General features: G+C 39.0%; 1 protein-coding gene across 3 annotated transcripts in view; it reads left to right on the top strand.

The window, feature by feature from the left end:
* SLC9D1 (solute carrier family 9 member D1) overlaps window positions 1–23,931 on the top strand; it is a 51,714-nt gene that overhangs the window by 2,655 nt on the left and 25,128 nt on the right. For all 3 annotated transcript variants that reach the window (XM_074329562.2, XM_074329561.2, XM_088793656.1), the window contains exons 3-8: window positions 3,579–4,102; window positions 8,008–8,187; window positions 10,572–10,763; window positions 12,219–12,347; window positions 14,816–14,908; window positions 20,957–21,143. In XM_074329562.2, coding sequence (XP_074185663.1) covers window positions 3,659–4,102; window positions 8,008–8,187; window positions 10,572–10,763; window positions 12,219–12,347; window positions 14,816–14,908; window positions 20,957–21,143 — 1,225 coding nt within the window. In that variant the 5' untranslated portion in view covers window positions 3,579–3,658. The remainder of the gene's footprint in view (window positions 1–3,578; window positions 4,103–8,007; window positions 8,188–10,571; window positions 10,764–12,218; window positions 12,348–14,815; window positions 14,909–20,956; window positions 21,144–23,931) is intronic.

The following is a 23,931-nucleotide window of genomic DNA, read 5'->3' as shown; positions in this document are numbered from 1 at the left end:
TGGTATTGCTCTAAATGAGAAGTAACCTTGGGTTTTACTGTAGCTGAGGCATCCTGAAATACTTTGGCTCTGCTTTAGGACATTTCCTAGTTTAAATATAAAAGAATGTCATGGGAATGGTTTCCTTGCTCTGTAATGTAAATGGTGATTGTTACACATAATAAGGGCTAAGTGGGAAATATATAGATTATATAAAATTATATAGAATTTTAGAAACTTTATTTTGAGTTGATTATAGATTCACATACAGTTATAAGAAATAATATAGAGAAATCCTGTAGACATCTAGTTTTCCCCAACGGTAAGTCCTTGCAAAACTATAGGATAAGCTGGAGATTACGTTGATACAATCCACCCACTTTATACCGATCACACCAGTTTTACATGTATTTATGTGTGTGTCTAGATTTGTGCAGTTCTGTCACACGTGTAGATTTGTATGGCCACCACCACTGTCAAGACACAGAACATTTCTGCCCCACAGGGACACTTCTGCCTTGTTATAGTCACAGCCACTTCTGCTCCCTTCCTTGACCCGTGACAAGCACTGTCTGTTCTCCAACTCTACAGTTTGTCTTTTCAAGAATGTGTGTAAATGGATTTGTACAGTGTGTGTGATAGGCTCTCCTCACTCAGCCTTGAGATCTACCCAGGTTGTATGTATCAGTAGTTCAAGACAGAAATTTTAAGAATGCATTATAAAAACACAGAAAATCCAAAGTGTATTTGTTTATAATGAAATAACAATAGCAGAATAACACTGAAGCTAAAAATGTTTACTATTTACTCAGGAAAAGCATGCTATAAATTTAGTAGTTCATAGGATTTGGTAGCCAAGTTTGAAAGGAAAATGAAGTGAGTTTATGAAAAAGGGATGATTCCGATTTTAAGTGTCTATAAATAATTTCAGTTTCATGTTGATGACATGAACTTGTTTCAGTGGAAATATTAGTTTGACTACAACTACAATTCTCAAAGATCTCTCATAAAAAACTAATAACTCCCTTGGGTATTACCGTGTTTCCCCGAAAATAAGACCTAAGCGGACCATCAACTCTAATGTGTCTTTTGGAGCAGAAATTAATATAAGACCTGGTATTATATTATATTATGTTATATTAGACCCGGTCTTATAGTAAAATAAGACCTGATCTTATAGTAAAATAAGACCTGATCTTATATTAATTTTTGCTCCAAAAGACGCATTAGAGTTGATGGTCCGGCTAGGTCTTATTTTCGGGGGAATACGGTATGGGGTAGAGGGATAACTGTTTCATTTCAGGAACTTGTTTGAGGAAGGAACCAGAAATGAAGGGAGAGGTGTTATTAAAACACAACCTGTGCAGCAGGTTATTTTTTTGAACTTTGAAATCCATAAAAGAATCACTTGGGAGCATTTGAGATCTTGCTTCCTGGCTTGTCATCAGTTTGGCTCCAACAAACGCTTATAAAAATTCAAAAAAAAGAAAAGAATCACTTTTGGGGGAAATGGGAAGCATTAAGGAAGCATCTGTAATTTCTGTCTTGGTTCTGAAATATACTGAAAGTGTGCACTTCTGAAGTAGTGGCTGAATTCTTTCTCTCCTTTGGAACAAAGAAGCTTAGCAATTAAATGAGTCATTAAAATAACAGACCAACTGTATTGCTAGGTATTACTATGGTTAATCGTCTATTTATTTTTAAGGTGGGAACATTTACTTAAAGTTGTATTAAATCTGTAACAAACAGCAAGTTCTCATTTATCCTACCCTGTTAGGAAGTGACCTGTTCTAGGTAAGTGAATTTTCTGTAACATTAGGAGCCGAAGTATCTAAAGGTGTATTGAAATTGAACAGTTCCCTAACTTTTTAACCATATTATAGTTTATCCTTGGTGACTTTTGATTGTCATTCTGAACTTCCGGTGGCTCTCCTGGCCTCCAGTAGTGGTATTTTCTGGATCTGTTGAAGTGCGTAGAACGAGCCCCCCTCACTGGGTCACCTGGGCGGCTAGTGCTAGTCTTTGCTGAGTTCTGTGTTTCTTTTCCCTAAACTCTGTTTTGTCTCCATTTTCTATTGGCTGTCATTGCTTGGTTTGGTCAGAATTCTTTCTCTAGAAATACCACACTTTATTTTTGCTGCATTTAATCTTCTTTGCCTGGAAAACCAGATTAAACTGGTTAGATTACCAGTGAAATCAAAGTAGCGATGTATATTTTAGTCAACCTCCCCAGCTAGAGGAAATACTGGTATGATTGACAGTTGAGTAGGAATTCTTGATCCATTGGCTTACCTGCTGCTAATTAAGAATAATTAGATGGTGTATATGACTATTTTGTTTCCTTAAAACTGTAAGTCCTGTGTAAATTGTAGGTATTTGTTGTGTTTTCATTTTTGGCCTAACTACTTGTGCCCAGTGAGCTCCTAGTTGCCAGGTTCAGTGAATATTTTATAGGATGTATCCTACTGGCCCCCCTTGCATTTGTTACTTCTTTTTTCTTTGGTCTCTATTTTACTACCTTCTGAGGTGGTTCTTTCTTAGTGACCACACTGACACAGCTGCCACCTGCTCCTTCATAAAGCTGTCCTCTGGGGGACACAGCCCTGACCTCTGCTTATCATAATCTGGACACCACAGCTGCAGCTCCCACGCTGCCCGCACTGAAACTTTCAATTCATCGTGCCCAGGGTCCTGTCTGCTTCACTTGTCAGGATGAATTCATACCTGTTGCTTGAGGTCTTCCTAAAGAGAGAAGGAGATGGAGCCTGAATTTGGATGATTGAAAATGAATGCTTTATAAAGCCCTAGAGATCCAGATGTGGTTATAGTTTGAGATTTTTCCCCCCGTCCTTGATATCTTGTTAGCACTTTATTGTAGACTGACTTTGGAAATTTGGCAAAGTTTCAGATGATTTTGGAAAGCCAACAATATGGCAAAGCAAGGTAATAGTAACTCAAAAGATTTTGTTTCTGGGATGATACGGAGCATGTTTCCTCCAGGTGTTCACGGATCTGTGAATTTTCTGGCCTTAGACCCTCTTAAATAGAATTGGTTTTTGACTTTTGCACATGGTAGATATAGGAGATTTACTGTATTTCCCGGAGAAGAAGACCTACCCTGAAAATAAGCCCCGGTTAAGATCGTTAGCCAGATGGATGCATTTAGTACATTATGACGATGTTCCAGAAAAAGATGACATGACTGTATTGAATACATGTAGATTGTTGTATGTGAAAAAAATAAGATATCCGCTGAAAGTATGCCCTAATGCATCTTTTGGAGCAAAAATTAATATAAGACCCGGTCTTATTTTCGGGGAAACACGGTATTAGGCTAAGTTTTTCTTAAAAATACTGCCTTTACATTCAGATGAAACCTTTCATCTCTATTCTTTACCAGGCACCATACTTTAACATTCAGTATTTGATTTTAATCTAGGTGCAATAAATAGTTCAGATGTTAATATTAACCTAGGAAAAATAACATTTTCTTCAGAATAGCCATAGTGTTCTGGATGTAATTATGTAATACTTTAACTCTGATCTCAATAATAATGAATCATCATTCAACTATATGTGACACCAAGTCCCTTTTTCAGCTAAAAATGTGTATCTAAAATGCAAGCTCAGCTTAGCAGAAATCTTTGGACTGCCTTGCCCTGTTCTCTGAAGTTGGATCATGAAGGTATTGGAAAAAAATTACTTCTGGATGTTGCTTCCATTACTTCATTTGATCACGAATGCTGCGGAACATGAAGAGGTAGCGAAACATGCCATCAAGTTACACCGAGGCAAAGGGGCGGCTATCACGCAGAGGAAGCAGTGGGTCCTCGATGGTTGCAGAAAGCTCTCCGGGCTTCTTCGCCAAAAGACGGTGGTTCTTAACAAACTGAAAAATGCAATCAGAGCCGTGGAAAAAGACGTTGGCCTGTCGGATGAAGAGAAACTGTTTCAGGTGCACACATTTGAAATTTTCCAAAAGGAGCTGAATGAAAGTGAAAATTCAGTCTTTCAGGCGATCTATGGACTGCAGAGAGCCCTACAGGGAGATTACAAGGATGTGGTGAACATGAAGGAGAGCAGCAGGCAGCGCCTGGAGGCCCTGAGAGAGGCTGCCATAAAGGTTAGTCCTCTCATACCCCTTTACCACACTCTGAGCGGGGAAGTAGCGGGAGAGGGAAAGTGCGGATGGCGCAGATACTTCAGCAGGTGTGGTCTGCTGGGGCATCTGTTCATAGTCAAACAGAGAAAATCTCTCCTGTAGAAGAATCTTCCTTTTGCGTTATATCTTAGCATAGTTACATTTTATCACTTCTAGAAGGAGTCATTCTCAAATGCTTTTCTTTATTGTGAAATCCCCTGGTGATTAAAATAGTTACTGAACTTTTCCCAATAAACTGATGTGGAAATCAATATATTTTTAACTGCAACCAACATTTTGAGTTTCTGACAAGAATCCCTTTTTGTGTGAAGGTTGACTTTCTTCAGCATCCATATAGTGAAAACAAAAATATAAAATCACTTTTAAACAAATGTATTCATTTGAAATAAGGATTTTGATGAAGAATACTTTTAAAATGAAAAGAAACCATTACTGTATCAGATGTGATACTGTATAATTTTTAAAAGCTATTATTATGTGCCAGGCATTTTAAATACATATCGTTCCCTCTTCATAGAAAGGCTATGGTATTGATATATAGTTTAAAAAATAGAAAAGATACTGACTTATAAAACTTTCTTTACCAAAGTATGGTATTTGGGATACCATATACAGCCATGTGACACATAATGACATTTCAATCAATGACGGATTGAATATATGATGCTGGTCCTATAAGATTATAATGGAGCTGAAAAATTCCTATTGCCTAGCGATGTCGTAGCTGTCGTCATATCCTAGTGCAACGCATTACTCACGTGTTTGTGGTATCACAGATGTCAATAAACCTACTGCACTGCCAGTCGTATAAAAGTATAGCACATACAATTATAGTAGTAGCTGTACCATCTAGGTTTGTGTAAGTACAGTGTATGATATTCACACCACGACAAAGTCTCCTAACAATGCATCTCTCAGAATGTATCCCCAGCATTAAGCAGCTCATGACTGTACGGTAATAGGGTAAATGGCTAAGTCAGGGTTTTCATCCACCTTGATTCAGTCATCTTGTCTATTTTGTGTGTTATTGTGTATTAGAAACAGACCGTGATGCTCTCCTCTGAGGTGTGACTGCCTTAGCAGATCCTTTGGACAGCTGAGACATTAAAACTCCTTGGTTTTAAAGAGGGCTGCACTAGTCCCCATATATCCATGATTTTGCTTTCTACCGTTTTAGTTATCCTGGTCAACTGAGGTCTAAAAATATTAAACGGAAAATTCCAGAAATAAACAATCACAAGTTTTAAATTGCACACTGTTCCGAATACTGTGATGAAATATGGCACCATCCTACTCCATCTCACCTGGAACGTGAATCATTCCTTTGTCCGTAGTATCCATGCTGTATATGCTCCCTGCCCGTTAGTCACTTAGCTGTCTCTTATCAGATTGATTGTCTCTGCATAGCAGTGCTTATGTTCAAGTAGCCCTTACTTTACTTAATAATGGCCCCAAGGCACAAGAGTGGTGATGCTGACAGTTTGGATGTGCCAAACAGAAGCCATACAGTGCTTCCTTTAAGTGAAAAGGTATGTGTATATGGGAAAAAATATAGTATATATAAGGTTTGGTATAATCTGCGGTTTCATGCATCCATTGGGGGTCTTGGAACATATCCCCCACAGATACGGGGGGATTACTGTACTTAGTGATGTCAATTAAGGTAGTTCTACTATAAAATAGAGAATAATGTCACTCAATTGAGTGACATTGAACCAAATATGCATGCTTTCAGTAACTTGAATAAACAGCATTCACATTACACTGGTTCTTGCCTCATACTTCTGAGTTGGTCCAGGTATTGTTAACCCACAGCTGTGTGTTAGGGGTGTTGTGATGACGTGGAGATCCATAAAATAGTCATGCTTGCCCCCGAGACTGTCCTGTCACTTCTCTGTCCCAGCTATGCCCACCCCTTTAATTGTGAATAAATATTTTAATAATATGTGTATTGATTTGATTAAGATAGCTTGAGTTTAAATATTGTATAAAATGCGTGAATCCTATTATCAGCAATATCCATCAGTTTTTCAAGTAATTAATGCTGTTAGATTCTTCTGGAAGAATTTCCCCTTTGTAACTTGGAATTTTACTATGTGTATCCTGATTAGAAATTTATAGCTAAATAATGAACTATCACGGCTGTTTTTAAAGTACAACTATACCTCCATACTTACCTAGTAGGCACGATGCCTGGAACATAATCAGTGTTCAATGAGTGATTTTTGTACGAATAGATGACCTTCAGAATTTATATACAATAGTACATACATTTGTTGATGTACAGTCATGTGTTGCTTAATTCCAGGGATACGTTCTGAGAAATGCATCATTACGTGATTTGTCCATCATTGTGCGAACATCTTAGACTTACTCAAACCTCGATGGTGCAGCCTCCTGCGCACCTAGGCTACATGGCATAGCCTGTTGCTCCTACACTACAGACCTGTACTGCATTTTACTGTCCTGAATACTGTAGGCAGGTGTAACACAGTGGTAAGGATTTGTTTATGTAAACACAGAAATATGGTATAAAAGATAAAAAGTGGTACACCTGTATAGGACACTTCCCATGAATGGAGTTTGCATGACTGGAAGTTGCTCTACGAGAGTCAGGGCGTGAGTGGGGAGTGGATGTGAAGGCCAGGACATGATGTCCACGACGGTAGACTTCTAAACACTGTCCCACAAGCCCTCCCCCATTCCTTCCCACACGGTCAGAAATAGAACATTGAAGCTGTCAGTGCTGCTCCATGGACAGGGATGTGGGCTGGATTGATCGGAAATATCGAGGAGAAACTGGATGCGTACGTCATAGGTCACCGTAATAGTGACTGTCCGGAGGGAACGAAAGGCGGCTTGAGGATCAGTAAGAAGAACAAATGAAGACGGAGCAATAAAGGAACATAGGGGACTGTCATGGCAATGTGGCTTTGGCTATTATATGTTGAAGCAGTGGTCAGATTAAGGAACTTTAATCTGTGGTATTCATTTAAAAAAAGAGGGTGTTTAACAGGGAGAGGATATAGAACTGAGGACACAATATATTGACTTTGGAAATTTGTTTTTGGTTCCACTGACCCTATCTGACACACAGAACTCTCTCTGGCATTAAATTGATAAAAGAAAGAAAACTTATCTATACTTTATATCATCACAACCTGAAAATATTTCCAAAGTACAGGGGCAGGCTGGCTCCATACCACCACAGAAAGCTGTTACTTAAATGGCAGTATCATTTAATACCTGTTAAGGTAGATCCTGTGGATTTGTGTCTTTGTGCAGGATCTTAGGTCCTCAACAAAGAATTTACAGCAGTTGCGCTCTGAAGACCATCATGCTGGACCTGGGAGGGCTGCAGTGCCCTCTGATTGGGCACTAGCATAGGTTCATCTGTGCTGAAGTGGATCAGTACAGATAGGCATGTAATCTGTGCACGCAAATTTGAGGTGGTGAGTCAGAGGGAATCTATTGCCAAGCCCCACAGATGTTATTGCTCCCATCATAAAGAAAACAAATTCTTCTGAACCACATATACTTCCATTTCTTACAGGAAATTCAGCTCCATTATAATCTTAATGGGACCACCATCATATATGTGGTTCATCATTGATCGAAATGTTATACAGCGTATGACTATATGTGTAAAAATAGCTTCCTCTAAACATTTGCTAAGCTCAGTTATATTTGATAATCTAGGACTCTTGACCTTCCCTAATTGACTAGAGCTAGAATTATACATTTATGAACAAGAGTATTGACAGAGTGTGTTGGTTGGTGTGGTCAGGCCCCATACATGAATAGAAGTCATATCCTGGTTTATTTCTTAATAAACCCCACTGTTCGTTTTTTTAACAAATGAATAGGAAGAGACAGAATATGTGGAACTTCTGGCAGCAGAAAAACATCAAGTTGAAGCCCTTAAAAATATGCAACATCAAAACAAAAGTTTATCCATGCTTGATGAAATTCTTGAAGATGTCAGAAAGGCAGCTGATCGTTTAGAGGAGGAAATAGAAGAACACGCTTTTGATGACAATAAATCGGTAAGTAGCATTCCAGAACAATTTTCCCTTCACCTGCTGAGCTACTTACTGAAAGGATGTGTTGTTGAAATTGTTTGCATGTGTATTTTTGTAGATTGAAAACAAGGACAAAACCAAACATTTCTGTGTCATAAAAATAATTGGGTTTGGTCTTGCAAAAGTACACTGGTTATCCTTTATTTTCTCCTCATGTTTTGTCAGCTCCCCATCACTGGCTCATCTTTGTTTCCCAGTTGTCCCCTCAGCTGCATTAGAACTCCTGTTTCAAGAAAGCATGCCCTGGGCCGGCCCGGTGGCTCAGGCGGTTAGAGCTCCGTGCTCCTAACTCCGAAGGCTGCTGGTTCGATTCCCACATGGGCCAGTGGGCTCTCAACCACAAGGTTGCCAGTTCAATTCCTCGAGTCCCGCAAGGGATGGTGGGCTCTGCCCCCTGCAACTAAGATTGAACACGGCACCTTGAGCTGAGCTGCCTCCCGGATGGCTCAGTTGTTGGTTGGAGCGCGGGCTCTCAACCACAAGGTTGCCAGTTCAATTCCTCGACTCCCGCAAGGGATGGTGGGCAGCGCCCCCTGCAACTAAAATTGAACACGGCACCTTGAGCTGAGCTGCCGCTGAGCTCCCGGATGGCTCAGTTGGTTGGAGCCTGTCCTCTCAACCACAAGGTTGCCGGTTCGACTCCCGCAAGGGATGGTGGGCTGCACCCCCTGCAACTAGCAACGGCAACTGGACCTGGAGCTGAGCTGCGCCCTCCACAACTAAGACTGAAAGAACAACAACTTGAAGCTGAACAGAACCCCCCACAACTAAGACTGAAAGGACAACAATTTGACCATTGTTCCCCAATAAAGTCCTGTTCCCCTTCCCCCAATAAAATCTTTAAAAAAAAAAAAAAAAAAAAAAAAAAAAAAAAAAAAAAAAAAAAGAAAGCATGCCCTGAGCAGTGGGATTTCAATGCTGATCTACCAGGGGAGCAATGAGTTACTTATAGGAAACGAGCTCCATATCTGAAGCAGGATTTCAGACTGTTCACTTATTGTAATGTGTTTAGGATTCTTTGGGGAAAAATGAGATTAATGCTGAAAATTGTGTCTTGGAGTGGACTCAGAAAAGGGTTAGGTGATAAAAACAAATTAGAACAAGTTCAGAGAAGAAAGAAGGAAGAATAAAAATTGAGAGAAAGGAATGGTGTGTTTTTAAAGCTTTCTAATTATGGAATGGAGGAGAACTCTTAAGTATTTTAAGGGCTATGAATTTTTGAAAGTTTGCCCTTGACAGTGAGACATATGTCCCCTTTATTCACTGCTCCCTGAACATTTCTGTACTCCAAGGGCATCAGGTACCCTACCAAGCAGTTCTCCAGTTCTCTGTGACACTAGCGGGTGTCCTACAATTCAGTTTGGTTGTGAATCTACCTACCTGGGGTTAGTGCAGACCCTATAGCTAAGGGCTCAGTCCAAGACTGTCACGTCCATTTCAGACACCAGTCCCAAGTCCCAGGTTGTCACCTTGGAGGATCCCACAACCCTCTCCTTGGGATCCGAAATTTGCTAGAGCAGGTCACAGAACTCAGGAAAACAGTTTACTTACTTGATTACCAGTTTATTATTATAAAGGATACAGTTCAGGAAAAGCCAGAGGGAAGAGGTGCATGGGGCAAGGTATGAGGAAAAGATGTGGAGCTCCCGCCGCCCTCCCAGCCACACACCTCCATGTGTTTAGCAAGTAGAAGCTCTCTGAACCCCATACTTGAAAGATTTTTATGTAGGCTTGTGATTAACCTGATCTCCAGCCCCCTTCCCCTCCTGGAGGTCTGGGGAGGGCCGAAAGGTCAACCTTCTCATCACATGGTTAGTTCCTCTGATAACTAGTCCAGGCCTGTGGTTATCAAAGGCTTTCCAAAAATCACCTCTGATATAAAGTCAGGTGAGGTTGCTAGGAGCTTGTTATTAATAACAAGACACTCCTTTCGCCTCTATCGTTTTAGAGCTATTTCAGGAACCAAGGACAAAAGACCAAATAGAACAAAAGATGTTCCCATCGCTCGTTATCACTTAGGAAATTACATAGGTTTTGGGAGCTGTGAGCCAGGAAAGGGGATGAAGACCAAATATATATTTCTTATTACAAATCACAATGTCATACCCTGAATCAGGTAAAGTAGGTATTTGGAAATAATAGAAATCCTAAACACTTCCATCCTTAAATCACTTTTTTAATTGAAAAATTTTTCCTAATTCATGCTAATGAACACTTACTGATCTTTTGTCACACTTGACAGAATACTAAAAAAGTAATTCATTTTTCTATATAGAATTTACTCTCTAAAAATTGAACTTGAAAGCATTTCATTGGTTTTAATTGTACAATATTGGTTATTCTTATAGGTCAAAGGGGTCAATTTTGAGGCAGTTCTGAGGGTGGAGGAAGAAGAGGCCAATTCCAAACAGAATCTCACGAAACGGGAAGTGGAGGATGACTTAGGTCTCAGCATGCTGATTGACTCTCAGAACAACCAGTATATTTTGACCAAGCCCAGAGACTCAACAATCCCACGTGCAGATCACCACTTCATAAAGGTAGTTTGTCTGTCTGCTTGCTCGCCTCTCAAAATCATTTGCTGGGCTTAATTCCCACTAACTTCCCACCTCATCTCCTGGTATACATGTCAAGGAAGACTGAGCTTTCTTTCTGAACATTATATTAGGGGGCACAACCTTCCTCCTAACAGAGAGATCCTACTAGCATTTCCTAGGTTTCCTGTGGTTTGAAACATTTTCTCTCAATTTTTTTCCCATAAGAATAACGTATTTTAATGTTTAAATGAAAATTAATTTTGCTTTTGAGAGTTTGGAAGACTTAGATGGGATTAAAATTTCAGCTATCTAGTAACTATTTTCACTAAAATAGAGCATTCTTCAGAGGCAGAGAAGTTTTGGCTAAGGTATCCCACATGGCATTATTTAGACGTGGAGTGCGGTGTGAGAACTGTCTCCCCCCGCGGTGACTGGCATTCTGGCCTGGGTTAGCGGCAGATGTGTGACCTCCAAGGAAACCAGTCTAGTACGAGGATGTAATTATTTAAAGACTTGAAATCGATGGTGTTAAGCTTCAGAATCACTGGATTTGGATGGAAATGAGAAATACGAGGAATAGGGTTCAGCCTGCTCAGGGAAGGCTGGCAGGCTCCAGATAAATTGTCAGATCTTGAAAACTCTGGCCCTGAGATTTACACAGGAACAGATAGCCAGACAAAGAACCTCGTCTTAGAGATGGTGCCAACACAGACAGGCTGGGAGGAAGCTAAATGATCCCCACGGGCTACTGTGGGGGGCATATCCCTTTATCAATAGACTCGAATCGATAGATAAAACTCAGCACCTGTATTGGCCTTCCTCCATTGGGGCTGGAACCGCAACCAGGAGGAGCTGAGTCTGCAAAACGGACTAGTGCCCTCTGGGAACAGGTGGGGTCTCCACTGTAAAGTTACCCTTTTTTCCCTTTATAATTAATACATACTTTCTGGGGAAATATTTTAAGACTATGTGAAATCTCACTTCTCATCAAACTTTACCAGTAGTTTTAGCACCTACTGATGATTTTTGCCTGAATCTATTATCAGTGTGATGTTTATATTGACTTTGTGGTAGGAAAACCAATGGTGAAGGTATGTGCGTTATGCTAGGAAACCAGCTCTGAAGGTTTCCCAGACCAGAAGGCTAAATGGAGTCCTAGTGCTCTGAATTTTTAGAATACTATTATGGGGCTTAAGCAAAACAGATGTATTTTGCTGTAATTGCTAGACCATCAGGAGCTAACCTCATCTACTCCTAGAATACAACATTCTGAGTGTTTTCCACTCCTCTGTGGTACACAGTGGTAGTAAAATTATCTCTCTTAGTTTCATCTGCCCTTTATTCTCATTTAGAGAAGTCTTCATACTGTCCCATCCTGCTTTTGCCATCAACCAACCCTTTTCTTGCCAACTATTGTCTTGAATTTTTGTGTTTCTTACTTGTTTATTCTTACACTAGGACATTGTTACTATAGGAATGGTGTCCTTACCTTGTGGATGGCTGTGCACGACGATAGGATTGCCTACAATGTTTGGCTATATTATTTGTGGTGTACTTCTGGGACCTTCAGGCCTAAATAGTATTAAGGTAAGAACAAAATGGAACTGTTTTAGTATCTGTTTAACAGACAACAAAAGAAACATTCATGAAGACTGAATAAAGTTTTGATCTTGAAATAATGAAGATAGCAGTTTCTTATAATCCATATCAAAGAAGATGCCCTTTAAAGTATCATAGGAAATCGCTAAACCATAAGAAAGTCATTTTGTTCATTAATGAATGAGTGACTTGACTAGAGAAAATAACCCTGTTCATATCTTTAAATTAGATAATTTTAAAGATTCCATTTTCAGTAATATGGACTGGATTATTCAGAGACTGAGAGCAACTAAAATTGCTAGATTAAGTGTATTTTTTTAAAAATTCTTAATGCATTGAAAAACTGATAAAGTAGTGAGGAATTATCAAGCCTAAATATAGGGTATTACGAAGACCCCGAGGAACAATGTGGTACTGATGCTGCTTTTGCTGGAGGCCATTTGCCCAGCAAATTTAAGTGAGCTTCATCTCATGTTGACAGCACTTTCTGACAATAAGGAAGGGCTCCCAGGCTTTTGTGCACTTCAGAATTTGTCATTTAAATACATTCAATTTGACAAAATAGAAAGAGAATGCCAAGAATAGGTATCATGAGCCCACACAGAAGGAGCAATATAGGATGGCCGAAAATAAACGACAGAATTCTCAAAACCTCACTGATGCTTCCCAGTTAGGTAGAACAGAAGGTGAACGGGCGAAAGGTGTGGAATGCTCCACTGGTAGTGAATAACGTGTCATTCCCTTACTGCTGATTAATATACCTTGCACCAGGTAGAGGACCTCTGTGGTTTTCCTAGACTGGCCAATAGCAGAAGAGGGTGGTGAAGAAATTGTCACACCAAACTAATTTTAACAATAGGTGAGATTAGCCAGGTGAGAAGTTATACTCAGCTGCTCCAGGCTAAAAGCCTGGAAACTTAGTGGTAGAATAGATAACCAAGGAGGAAGGTGCCCTGGTGGGCTGGCCTCAACTTGTCAGGGTGGCCTTTGGGAAGAATGGTTTTAATTTAATTTTTTGAATAAGTAATTTTCCATTATTGAAAATAATGTAAAAAGCTGTAGGTGAAAAATGTCTTGCAGTCCGTGTCCCATCCTCCCTTTTCAGAGTATTTGCAAACAATAGCAAATACAAACATGTTCTCCTTTTCCTTGTTTACTTAGCAGCAAAGATAGCTTATAAACAAAGAATTAAGGCTAAATAACTAGGTAATAGATATAACTTGATACTATAAATATTATAATTCTTAATAAATCAGCCACGCCATGGAAAAATAATATAATTACGGTAGGCGACGATAAAAATGCAACAACATACTAGCCAAAAGTGGGGGGTGGATAATGGAGGAAGTGTAATTATACCAAAATGTTTATCTTTTCCTCGTAGGAAGTTGATAGGCTTTTATTTATTAAATTGAGAAGTGTAGGTTTAAGTATGTTACTTTGAAGTCATAGGTTACAGCCTGATTTTCAAAAGGGAAGAAAAATGAAAGAAAAAATAAAAGGAGCAGTAAGGAAGCATAAAAATGAGAAGACATAACGTAAAAGAAGTAAGAGCAAGTATCTATTGTAATAATAAATGTCAGTGGAATAAACTTTCCTGTTAAAAGATGCAGGTTTCCAGATGGTGTCAGGAAAAAAAAAGTACAGTAAACAAGATTAAGTAAAAATAAAGCAATCAAGAAAGGTTGAAAGTGAAAGGAGGACAGTTGCCAATAAGGGGGCAGGATTCATAATGATAATAGCTGGCAAACTGAGTGTGGGTGTGCAGGGGTTAGGATAGCACACATGAGCCTGTGCTTTATTTTCTAATGTTCAAGGAACATTGAAAACAACGTAACAGTTTGTAGCAACAATGAAAACCTCAAATGTAAGTAACATAAATAGTACCAAATATAATAGTATAAATAACATTCTCTATTATAGTGTGATAACATTAAAAATAAATAGCAAATGAAGAACCAAAACAAATACAGAACATAAGAATACTGTATATCTAAACCTGGGATATGACCAAATGTGGTTGTCGGGAGATAATTCATTCACTTAGTCATGTTCAAGCCCAATGAGAGTAAAACACTCTAAATTAGTTAAGCATCAAACTCGGGTTTAATGCCTCCCTGTCACATAAAGAAAGCTAAAGAAAGGAACTGCTGAAGATAACAGTGGCAATTTTAATGAACTTAAAAACAGGTGAATGCATGAGTTTGTTCTTAGAAAACTGTTCCTCCAGGTAATCAAGAAAAAAGAAAAAAAAAAAGCATTATAATCAGGAAGTCCAAATTATCTCAGATATAGAGGAAATTCAAAGAATTAATTGTTTCAAAAATATACTGTGCTTTGGCGGGGGGTGGGGGGGAGATAGTTCCACTGAGCTCATTAGTACAAGATTGTTCTGTTAAGCGTACTTAATATGTTAAATATATTAAATTGTATGGTTTTAAAATTGTGTTTTTCAGTCTATTGTACAAGTGGAGACATTAGGAGAATTTGGTGTGTTCTTTACTCTTTTTCTTGTTGGCTTAGAATTTTCCCCAGAAAAGCTGAGAAAGGTAAGGACCTCATCAATCTGTGTTGTTACCCACAACTGAACATAAATGATTTTGGTTTATTTTCTTTTAACATTTGGTCATGACTTGGCTATCAAATTAAATATTTTTAGGATACAATATGATGTTTTAGTTTGATATTATTTATTGAAATATAAATTCTACAGATAAAAAATGTTTGAAAAGGTGAAAATTCAATGAATAAATGGAAAATTACAAAAAAGGTCTGAGAAGTAATATGTTTGAATTTTAATACATGGGTCCCTCCACGAAGGTTTAAAACAGAGGCTGAACTATCATAGGGATTGGATATTCAGTGTATTACCCTAGAAAAAATTACTAATTCTAATTTCTAAATAAGTCGTATATTTTGATTTTATTGTTCTATCACTGTTAAATGCAAATATTTGAAAGATTAATATTGCAATAGGACCAAATGTTTGAATAAATGTTAAAATAATGGCAGCAACAGTTGCCTTCTAAATTTATTTGCTTTTAGAATTATTACTTTGAATGCTGAAGTATTCCAGCATGGAAATAAGAGTTAAGTTGTAACAAATACATCACAGAAGACGAAAATAGCTGATTTACAAGCTAATGGGGAGGATAAGGGAATAAAAGGACACTACTGGTTACAAAAAAATATATAAATTAAAATGAAGTATCATTTTGCTTACCGGTATTAACTAGAATACTAATCTCAAGTGAGCAAAAGGTTTTTAAATGGCTGTGAGGAGTAATAAAATAGGTATTCTTGAACCAGGCTAATGAAAGTTACATCTAGTGCACCCTTTTTGGAGAGCAGTCTAGCAATTTGACTTAAGAGCCTTAAACAATAGTTCTACTCCTTGGTCTCTATCCAAAAGAAACAATCAAATATAAGGTTTTTTTTAATTAACCCACAAAAGGTAGTCAGCTCTTCATTGTAGAACTTTATAAGCGATTAGAAGAAACCTGAGTATCTAACGGTTAAACTATGACATAGCTACTTGATAGAATATTTTGTGGCCATTAAAAATATTACAAGAATGTGTAATAAAAAAATGTTAAAATTATAAACTTAAAAAGAAAAAAATGAGTATATGGCAGGAACATGGCAATCCAAAAGGATCCCAAATGACTAGGAAAAAGCAACAGGAAATAGTGTACCAAACAACTGGATGGCTTCTCTTTTTCCTTCTCCACATTTTGCAAATTTTCTATAATAACCAACATATACTTTCTATAATAAGGAAAAATAAATTTTTCATTTAAAGTCTTGTGTTTGCTTTCAAGAAGTAACTACTCTAGTTTTGCTGACCTCTTTTCCTATTTGTCTCCTTGGTTCATCATGTTATTCTTTGACCTTTGTTTCTTTTGACCTCATTTTTTTTTAAATTAAAGTTTATTGGGGTGACAATTGTTAGTAAAGTTACATAGATTTCAGGTATACAGTTCTGCCATTTGCGGCAACATGGGTGGATCTTGAGATTATTATGCTAAGCTCCATTTGTCCATCTACTGATTACTCTCACTCCCTTTTAAATACCTCCCAAGATATGCCATCTCATAAAGCATTCTGAATTACTTTAGTGTTTTCTCCAGGTACCTTTGTATCTTTTTACATGCTTCTGACAAGAGAACCTCCATATATTAATTTCCAAATTCAAAGTCTAAAGAAAATTGGCTACTTTCCTGGGTCCTAAAGAAAAGTGGCTGCGTTCTTCCTGTTAATTCTGTTGGGGTGTGTTGGGTGGGACAGAAGAAAACCAGCTTGGATGGTGAGGACCTCCAAAGTCTCCAAAGGAGCTGAGAGGCCGAGCAGGAACATAATCTTGGGACCCATAAAGGTATAGGGCTCCAATTCGTAGCACAGCATAGTCTCATCTGGATCTTCTCATGTGTTTAGTTTAGAGAAGTTCACAGCGAACAGGGATGGCTCCCTTGTGTTTAGAGCAAAGAGGGGTAGAGTTCTGGTTCTCCATCACTAGCATCGCCATCTCAACCGGGTGCCTCACACCAGTGAGGCATTTGTAAGATTAAAGTTTCTTCTGGCTCTAAGTTTTCACAATTTATGTATTTCTCCACTACAACATTCAGTGTTAAACAGGAAAGTAATGTTACAACATACTGTTAACATAATTTTATTTTTATTTTTCAATTGCAATTGACATTCAATATTATTGTATATTAGTTTCAGGTGTACAGCATAGTGGTTAGACATTTATGTAATTTCCAAAGTGATCCCCCAATTAGTCTAGCTCCCACCTGGCACCGTATATAGCTATTACAGTATTATTGACTCCACTCCCTATGCTGTACTTTACATCCCCACGACTATTTTGTAACTATCAATTTGTGCTTCTTAATCTCTTCACCTTTTCACTCGGCCCCCCAACTGTTCTCCCATCTGACAACCATTAGTTTGTTCTCTGTATCTGTGAGTCCGTTTCTGTTTTGTTTGTTCGTTTATTTTGTCCTTTAGATTCCACATGTAAATGAGATCATATGGTATTTGTCTTTCTCTGTCTGACTTATTTCACTTAGCATAATAAGTCTACCCATGTCGCAAATGGTAAGATTTCATTATTTTTTATGGCCAAGTAATATTCCATTACATTAATGTACCACGTCTTCTTTATCCAGTTGTCTATTGATAGACACTTAGGTTGCTTTCATATCTTGGCCATTGTAGATAATGCTGCCATGAACATAGGGGTGCACATATCTTTTCAAATTAGTGTTTTGGATTTCTTTGGATAAATACCCACAAGTGGAATTGCTGGGTCATAAGGTAGTTCTATTTTTAATTTTTTGAGGAACCTCCATAGTGTTTTCCATAGTGGCTGCAGCAGTTTGCAATCCCTCCTACAGTGCATGAGGGTTCCCTTTTCTCCACATCCTCACCAGCACTTGTTTGTTGATTTATTGATGACAGCCATTCTGACTGGTGTGAGATGGTATCTCATTGTGGTTTATACTTTGCATTTCTCTGATGGTTAGTGATGCTGAGCATCATAATTTTCAATATAAAAGCTGCATACCTTCCTCAGTATGACGATGCTGACAGTATGTTGGGGGTTTTACACACTCAGTCATTTTAGTTTGCACTTGGTGATACAGCTCAGGGAGGGCTCAGGAAGGAAGATTTGTGTTATGTGAGTTAGCTCAGTAAATGTGACGTGGTGTGATAAGTGGAAAGGGCACCAATTAAGTGAGTGAGCTGGGCAGGTAATGTCCGTGCAGCCCTGATGTGGATCCGCAGGCAGCCTTGTGTGCTGCCCCCCTGTGGTGGCTCTGAAATTGGACGCGTACCCAGAGAGCATCCTATCTCTTTCTAGGCCCATGGGCTTGGATGGCAAAAGGTTTACATCTACCTAATAAAAGCTACATTATTAAGTAATACGTTTTTCTTTTTCTATTTCTCAGGTATAAGTAACTGATAAAGCTTTAGAGCACCTGAAGTAACTAGTGTAATGTTCTGAGTTGATAGGCCTCCTGCTGTGTGGGTTACCCACGTGTCCCACCCATCATGGTGGAAAATTATTTGATAGGGTTTTTGAAATATTGATAATTGCCAGAAGGCCCCTCTTAGGTCTTATGTGAAATCTCCTAGAGGTCTGATTAGAAACTATTCAAAACATCAGTCTAGAAACTACTTCCTTGATGCTAAAGAAAGTTGGTCTTTCTCTTCTGCCCACTGGTCTCATTGATTGTCTAAATCAGTTATTCGTAAGTCGTCATCTACTGTCTTATTTCATTCTTCTAGCTCCACTTAAACTGACCTCTAAGTTTTATGTCATAATAGTTCAGTTTCTGTCTCTCCCTAAATAGATTATAAAATCATTGGAGGCAAGAGTTCTTTTTTCTTACTTTTGCTCCTTATTTGTTCTCTCAACACATACTTGTTGAGGATAAAGTTCCAGACGCTCTGGTACTTCTGATTGTAAGGTGATGTACACAGTCAACACGGTCCTTGTCCTTTTGAGGCTTGTATTTGGGGATTTTATACAGACGTATGGGAGTGGTAGACAGACGTCCTAGGAAAAGAAAGAGGAAATTAGAACTCAAGAGTATGTGAGGCCATCCATGCACCTGGGAATGTGGTCCAGGCGCCCAGGGAGTGGGGCCTTGGCTCAGCGGATTCCCCATCAGAGTTTCTCAGACGCCGATGTGTAAGGAGTCCCCTGGGGCTCCTGCTGAACCAAAGGTGCTGATAGGGGCAGCCTGAGGGCCTGCATTTCTGTGAGCGCAGGTGGTGCAGGCGCTCCAGTCCAGGGTCCCACGAAGCTTCTAACGAACGCTCCCTCAGGATCTTTTCTGGACTCATTTCCCACTGTTGTTTCCTCCACACTTTGCTTCTTGCGCTAAATGGATTCTGGCCCTCCTGACCAAGGTGTAGCAAGACACTAGATAATAAAGTCAAAAGTTTGCTCTGGTAATGACCTCAGAAATCATTTAGTGTCACCTTTCTCTACAGATGTGGAAACTAAAGTAGAGAGATTGTTACCTACGCAAGGTGCACAGCCAGTTAGTGACAGGTTGAAGCCTAAACTCCAGATGTCCTTTGCAGATAGGAACACCCTGAGGGCGAACACTATTTACAGGAAGGACTACCTAAAAGCTGTGAACCCTAAAATCTAACGGGCCCAACCTTCTCAGAAGGTGCAGCTGGCTGTATGGGTCCACTCTAGTCATTCACCACTCCTTGGTTGAAATATACAGGAAGAGGAGGCGTTACTAGAAAGGGATTGATTAGCTTATGATGCTATCATCACTGCCAAACACAGGAAGTAGAGAACATGAAATTTGAACTTTTGAGGAAGAGCCTCTGGGAGCTAACCTTCTCCCCCCTTTGGGAAGGAGAGAGTGGGGCCTACGTTGGCCAGAGTCACGTGGCAGAAGACAGATTTGGCTCTGCATTGAAGGCCGAGCACTCAGTTCAGTTACCTGTGTTGTCTTCTGCATTTGGGGCTTTACAGGGTTGGGAGGCCCCTGGAATTCATTTCCTGAAGTTTCCGTGGTAGACAAGCAGGCTGGCAGGCGGTCACAGCCGTGCGGAGGACAGGGTGTGTGTGTGCTTGTTCAGCCACAGTAGGAAATCAATGCCCAGCTGAGCTGATTCCCAAAGAAAATGTCATGATTTTGCAGGATATATTGGTTTTTACCAAGAACCAGAGCAGGGGAGGGGAAAGCTCACACCATCCAGAACACCCGAAAGTGAGTAAATGAGTTGAGACGCAGATGAGGCTGTCCAGCTTGTAGGGCCTCTGAACGTTTGTGTTTGACGTTACCGTCCTACAGTTGTGATGAGCCATGCATCTGCCACGAGCTCTTTCAGTAGACGGCCTGGATGGGGGAATCGGTTTTGACTGGGAGGGTGAAATAAGGAGAAGAAAATGAACAAGTGCTTTAAAGTAGGATAGGGTGAATTTCTGGTTAATTTCTTTTGTTACTATGTAATACTCATATTTGTATAAATATCAGATTTTATTATGTTGTCTCTTCAACTAGATTGAAAATCCCAGAAGGTTAAAACCAAACCTGATTTCTTCACATTTTCCATCATGTCTAGCGCAGTGCTAAGTGCCAGGACAGGCCTAGTCAATATTTGTTTGATTATTGAGCCATGCTATCTGGATTTATGTCCTGACATTGACTTCTATGGGACTCTGGGCAAGTCACCTAATCTGGGCTTTGGTGTTTTCTTCTAGAAATGGGAGAGAGAGTGTTAATCTACCTCCAAGATGTGTTCTGAGGATTAAATCATATACATACAGATTCGTGTACACAGAGAGACATGTGTGTTTAGTCCCTACAAGAATACCTAGAACTCAGAAAGCCTTATGTTAGTGTTTGCTGTTTTTATTGTGTTAAGATTACGACTTTGGATGTTGTGCTGCTGTGTCCACTGCAGAGTTGCTTCCTGAATATACACAATCTGTTGTGCACGTTCCTGAAAGATTCAGGCCTGCTCCATTACTGGACAGTGTATGTGTGTGTGCTCTGTATGATGCTAGTCACGGGATGGCTTATTGTCACTAAAATGTGTGTAAATATGTTCTCTTTAAGGTGTGGAAGATATCCTTACAAGGACCATGTTATATGACACTATTAATGATTGCATTTGGCTTATTGTGGGGACACCTTTTACAGATCAGACCCACCCAGAGTGTCTTTATTTCTACTTGCTTGTCCTTATCAAGCACACCTTTAGTGTCCAGATTCCTCGTGGGCAGTGCCCGGGGTGAGAAAGAAGGTAGGTGATGACGTGTTCTAAGTATGTGTTGAAGTGTTACATATTTAATTGATTGAATTCACTCAGAAGGCCTGTTAGAAAAAATTGCAGCTCTTCCTCCCACCCTGGGGTTTTCCTAACAATTATGAGTACTTCTGCTCATGTTCCCTTAAGAACTGATGTTCCTATAAATTCAGCTTCTCCAAACTTCCACTTGATTAAGAAAAATGCCTTTTACATGCTCATAAATTTAGGACAGTTGGAGGACCAGGTTTAAAAAGAAACGAGGCTGCATTAAAAAAGTACACATGGGACTGGTGGATTTAAGACATTAATGTGTTGCACCAAACCTGAAACTACACAATGTATTGTGTATATTCCTGAAAGATTCAGGCCTGCGCCATCGCTGGAGCCAATTCTGCCCACCTCCAGAATTCTAGTTATGTAAGATAATTCAGTGTATTTATTGCCTACTGTCAACTGATTGTTACATGCAGACTTAAATGTGCACTGTTTCACTACTTTAATTCTGGCAAGTATTGGGAATTGACATAGTTTTGATACCTTTTACTATAAAATATATGAGGAACTTTGTTAATTAAAGGTATCTGCACCTCATACTTTGGCATTGGTTTCATCTGTGTGTGAAACACTGCCATTTCTAAATCATTATCATGTACCGTGAAATCAGACTTGATCAGAAGCTAGGAATGAACGTTCTGAGTTGTTGTTTGGTAGCACTGTCTTCCGTATACAGTTAAACTTTGACAGTATTGCCATTTTTTTACATCATGTTGATTCATGATGGTAATTTTCACCGTCTCACTCTTATTTTGTAAAAGTCAGTAAAAAACAGGGTTAAAATATCATAGTAAACTCACACTGATACTCGCCCTTTATCAACACACAGTAATGAAAGGGAAGATATGGGAAGAGAACACCAAAGCGGGGCAGCTGAGCTGGCTGATAAAACCCACCTGGCAGTGAGCAGAGCTGGCCTAACACGATAGGAAGAGTCATTTAATGGGTTGCATGTTTGGGAGGTTGGTAGACATACTGAAGGACTTACATTTTGACGGGAAAATTTATAATTAAGCCTACATGGTAAAAATTTAATATACCTGTAGCACAGTTAGAAAATATAATTTGGGGGAAAAAAAGCTTCAATTTGTAATAGCCACAAAAAATACAAGGTTCTAAGGACTAAATCTCTGAAAAGATATGTGTGGTCTTTGCGGATAAAATTACAAAATATTATAGAAAAGAGAACCCATGAATGGAAAGACTCAATACATAAAGATGTTTTCTCCCCAAACTTAGGAACAGCCATCCCAGTGAAAAATCTGGCAAGGTTTTTCATGAAACTTGGCAAACTAATCCTCAAGTTGATTTAAGAACAAAGGACGAGACTAGCCAATATTAATTTGAAGTGAGGCGCTTCCCCACCGGATATCAAGACCTATTGTCATGTTACCATGCTCGGTGTGGCATGGTATTGCCCAGCCAAAGACAGGGAAGGGGGGTGCAATGGATAGTCCAAACACTACAAGTAAGTGGGCTGATCAGCGAACGAGAATCAGTTATCCATACAGAAGAATAAAATTAGAGAACTACCTTCAACTGTATACACAACAATCAATTCTATATGGATTAAATACCTAAATGTGAAGAGCAAACCTTTAGAGCTGTTAGAGGAAAATAGCCTTATGACCTTAGGGTAAAGAGAATTCCTTAAAACATGAACACAGAATCCAAAAAAATATATTGATAAATTTGAGTGCATTAAAGTTGGTAACTTTTATTAAAAAGGTATTTTTTTATAAGCCACAGACTGAGAGAAGACATTTGCTATATATATCATGTGCAAGGGAGTAATATTTAGAATGTATCAAGAACTTCAATAAGTCAAAACAAATGGAAACCCAATTGGAAAATAGGCAAAACATCCTAAAGGACGACTTACAGAAGAGGAAATCTGAATGACCAATAAAGATAAAAAGATGTTGAACCTCACTAGTAATTAGGGAAATGCAGGTGAAGACCATTAAATGCCATTTCACATTAGTGAGCTGGCAGAAAATTTTAAATAGATATACCATGTATTAGTAAGAATGTAGAGTCCCTGGAACTCTTATGTGAGTTGATTTAGCTGCTTTGGAGAACAATTTTGCAAACAGAAATTTCCATTTCTGGAGCCATATCCTAGAAAACTTGCAAATGTGAAAGAATATTCAAAATAATCACTTTTAATAGCAAAATATAAGTAATCTGAGTATGCAGTAATACAGTGAATAATTATGGTGTATTCATCTACTGAAATATTACAGAAGTAAAAATGAATTAATCATACAGTATTGAGGGGGGAAAATACAAGATACAGAAGACATCTGGTCTGATAACATTTACGTAAAGTTTGAAATCATGCAAAGCTTTATACTTGCAAACTTGTACACTGGGGGCATGAAGAGATGCCCAAGAAGGATGCCTCCATCACTCTTCAAGTCTGGGTTTTTGTTAGTTGTTGCCCAAATTCTGTTCCTTTTCTATTTCTCAAGATTCCAGCCAGTATATCAAATATTGGGTGTATATCAGTATATCAGATATTGGCCCCTCAAAGGGGGCCAGTAAATAACTCCACTCTTCCATGCCCGTGCTTAGAACCCACAGGATGATAAACAAAGGGGTCAAGCAGATGGAGGTCACACTAGCAGCTTGACAATGATGAAAAGTGCTGTAGAAGATGTGGCAACACTAAACCTCACCTGAGCTGCTGCTCACCAGGGAAAGAGGGGCTACTACTGACTCCCAA

This window comes from Rhinolophus sinicus, chromosome 16 (assembly GCF_057876585.1).
Source record: "Rhinolophus sinicus isolate RSI-liver-muscle chromosome 16, RSI-T2T, whole genome shotgun sequence".
NCBI classification, from domain to species: Eukaryota; Metazoa; Chordata; class Mammalia; order Chiroptera; family Rhinolophidae; genus Rhinolophus; species Rhinolophus sinicus.
The sequence above is the reverse complement of the archived record's forward strand: the minus strand, read 5'-3'. Positions and strand labels throughout refer to the sequence as shown.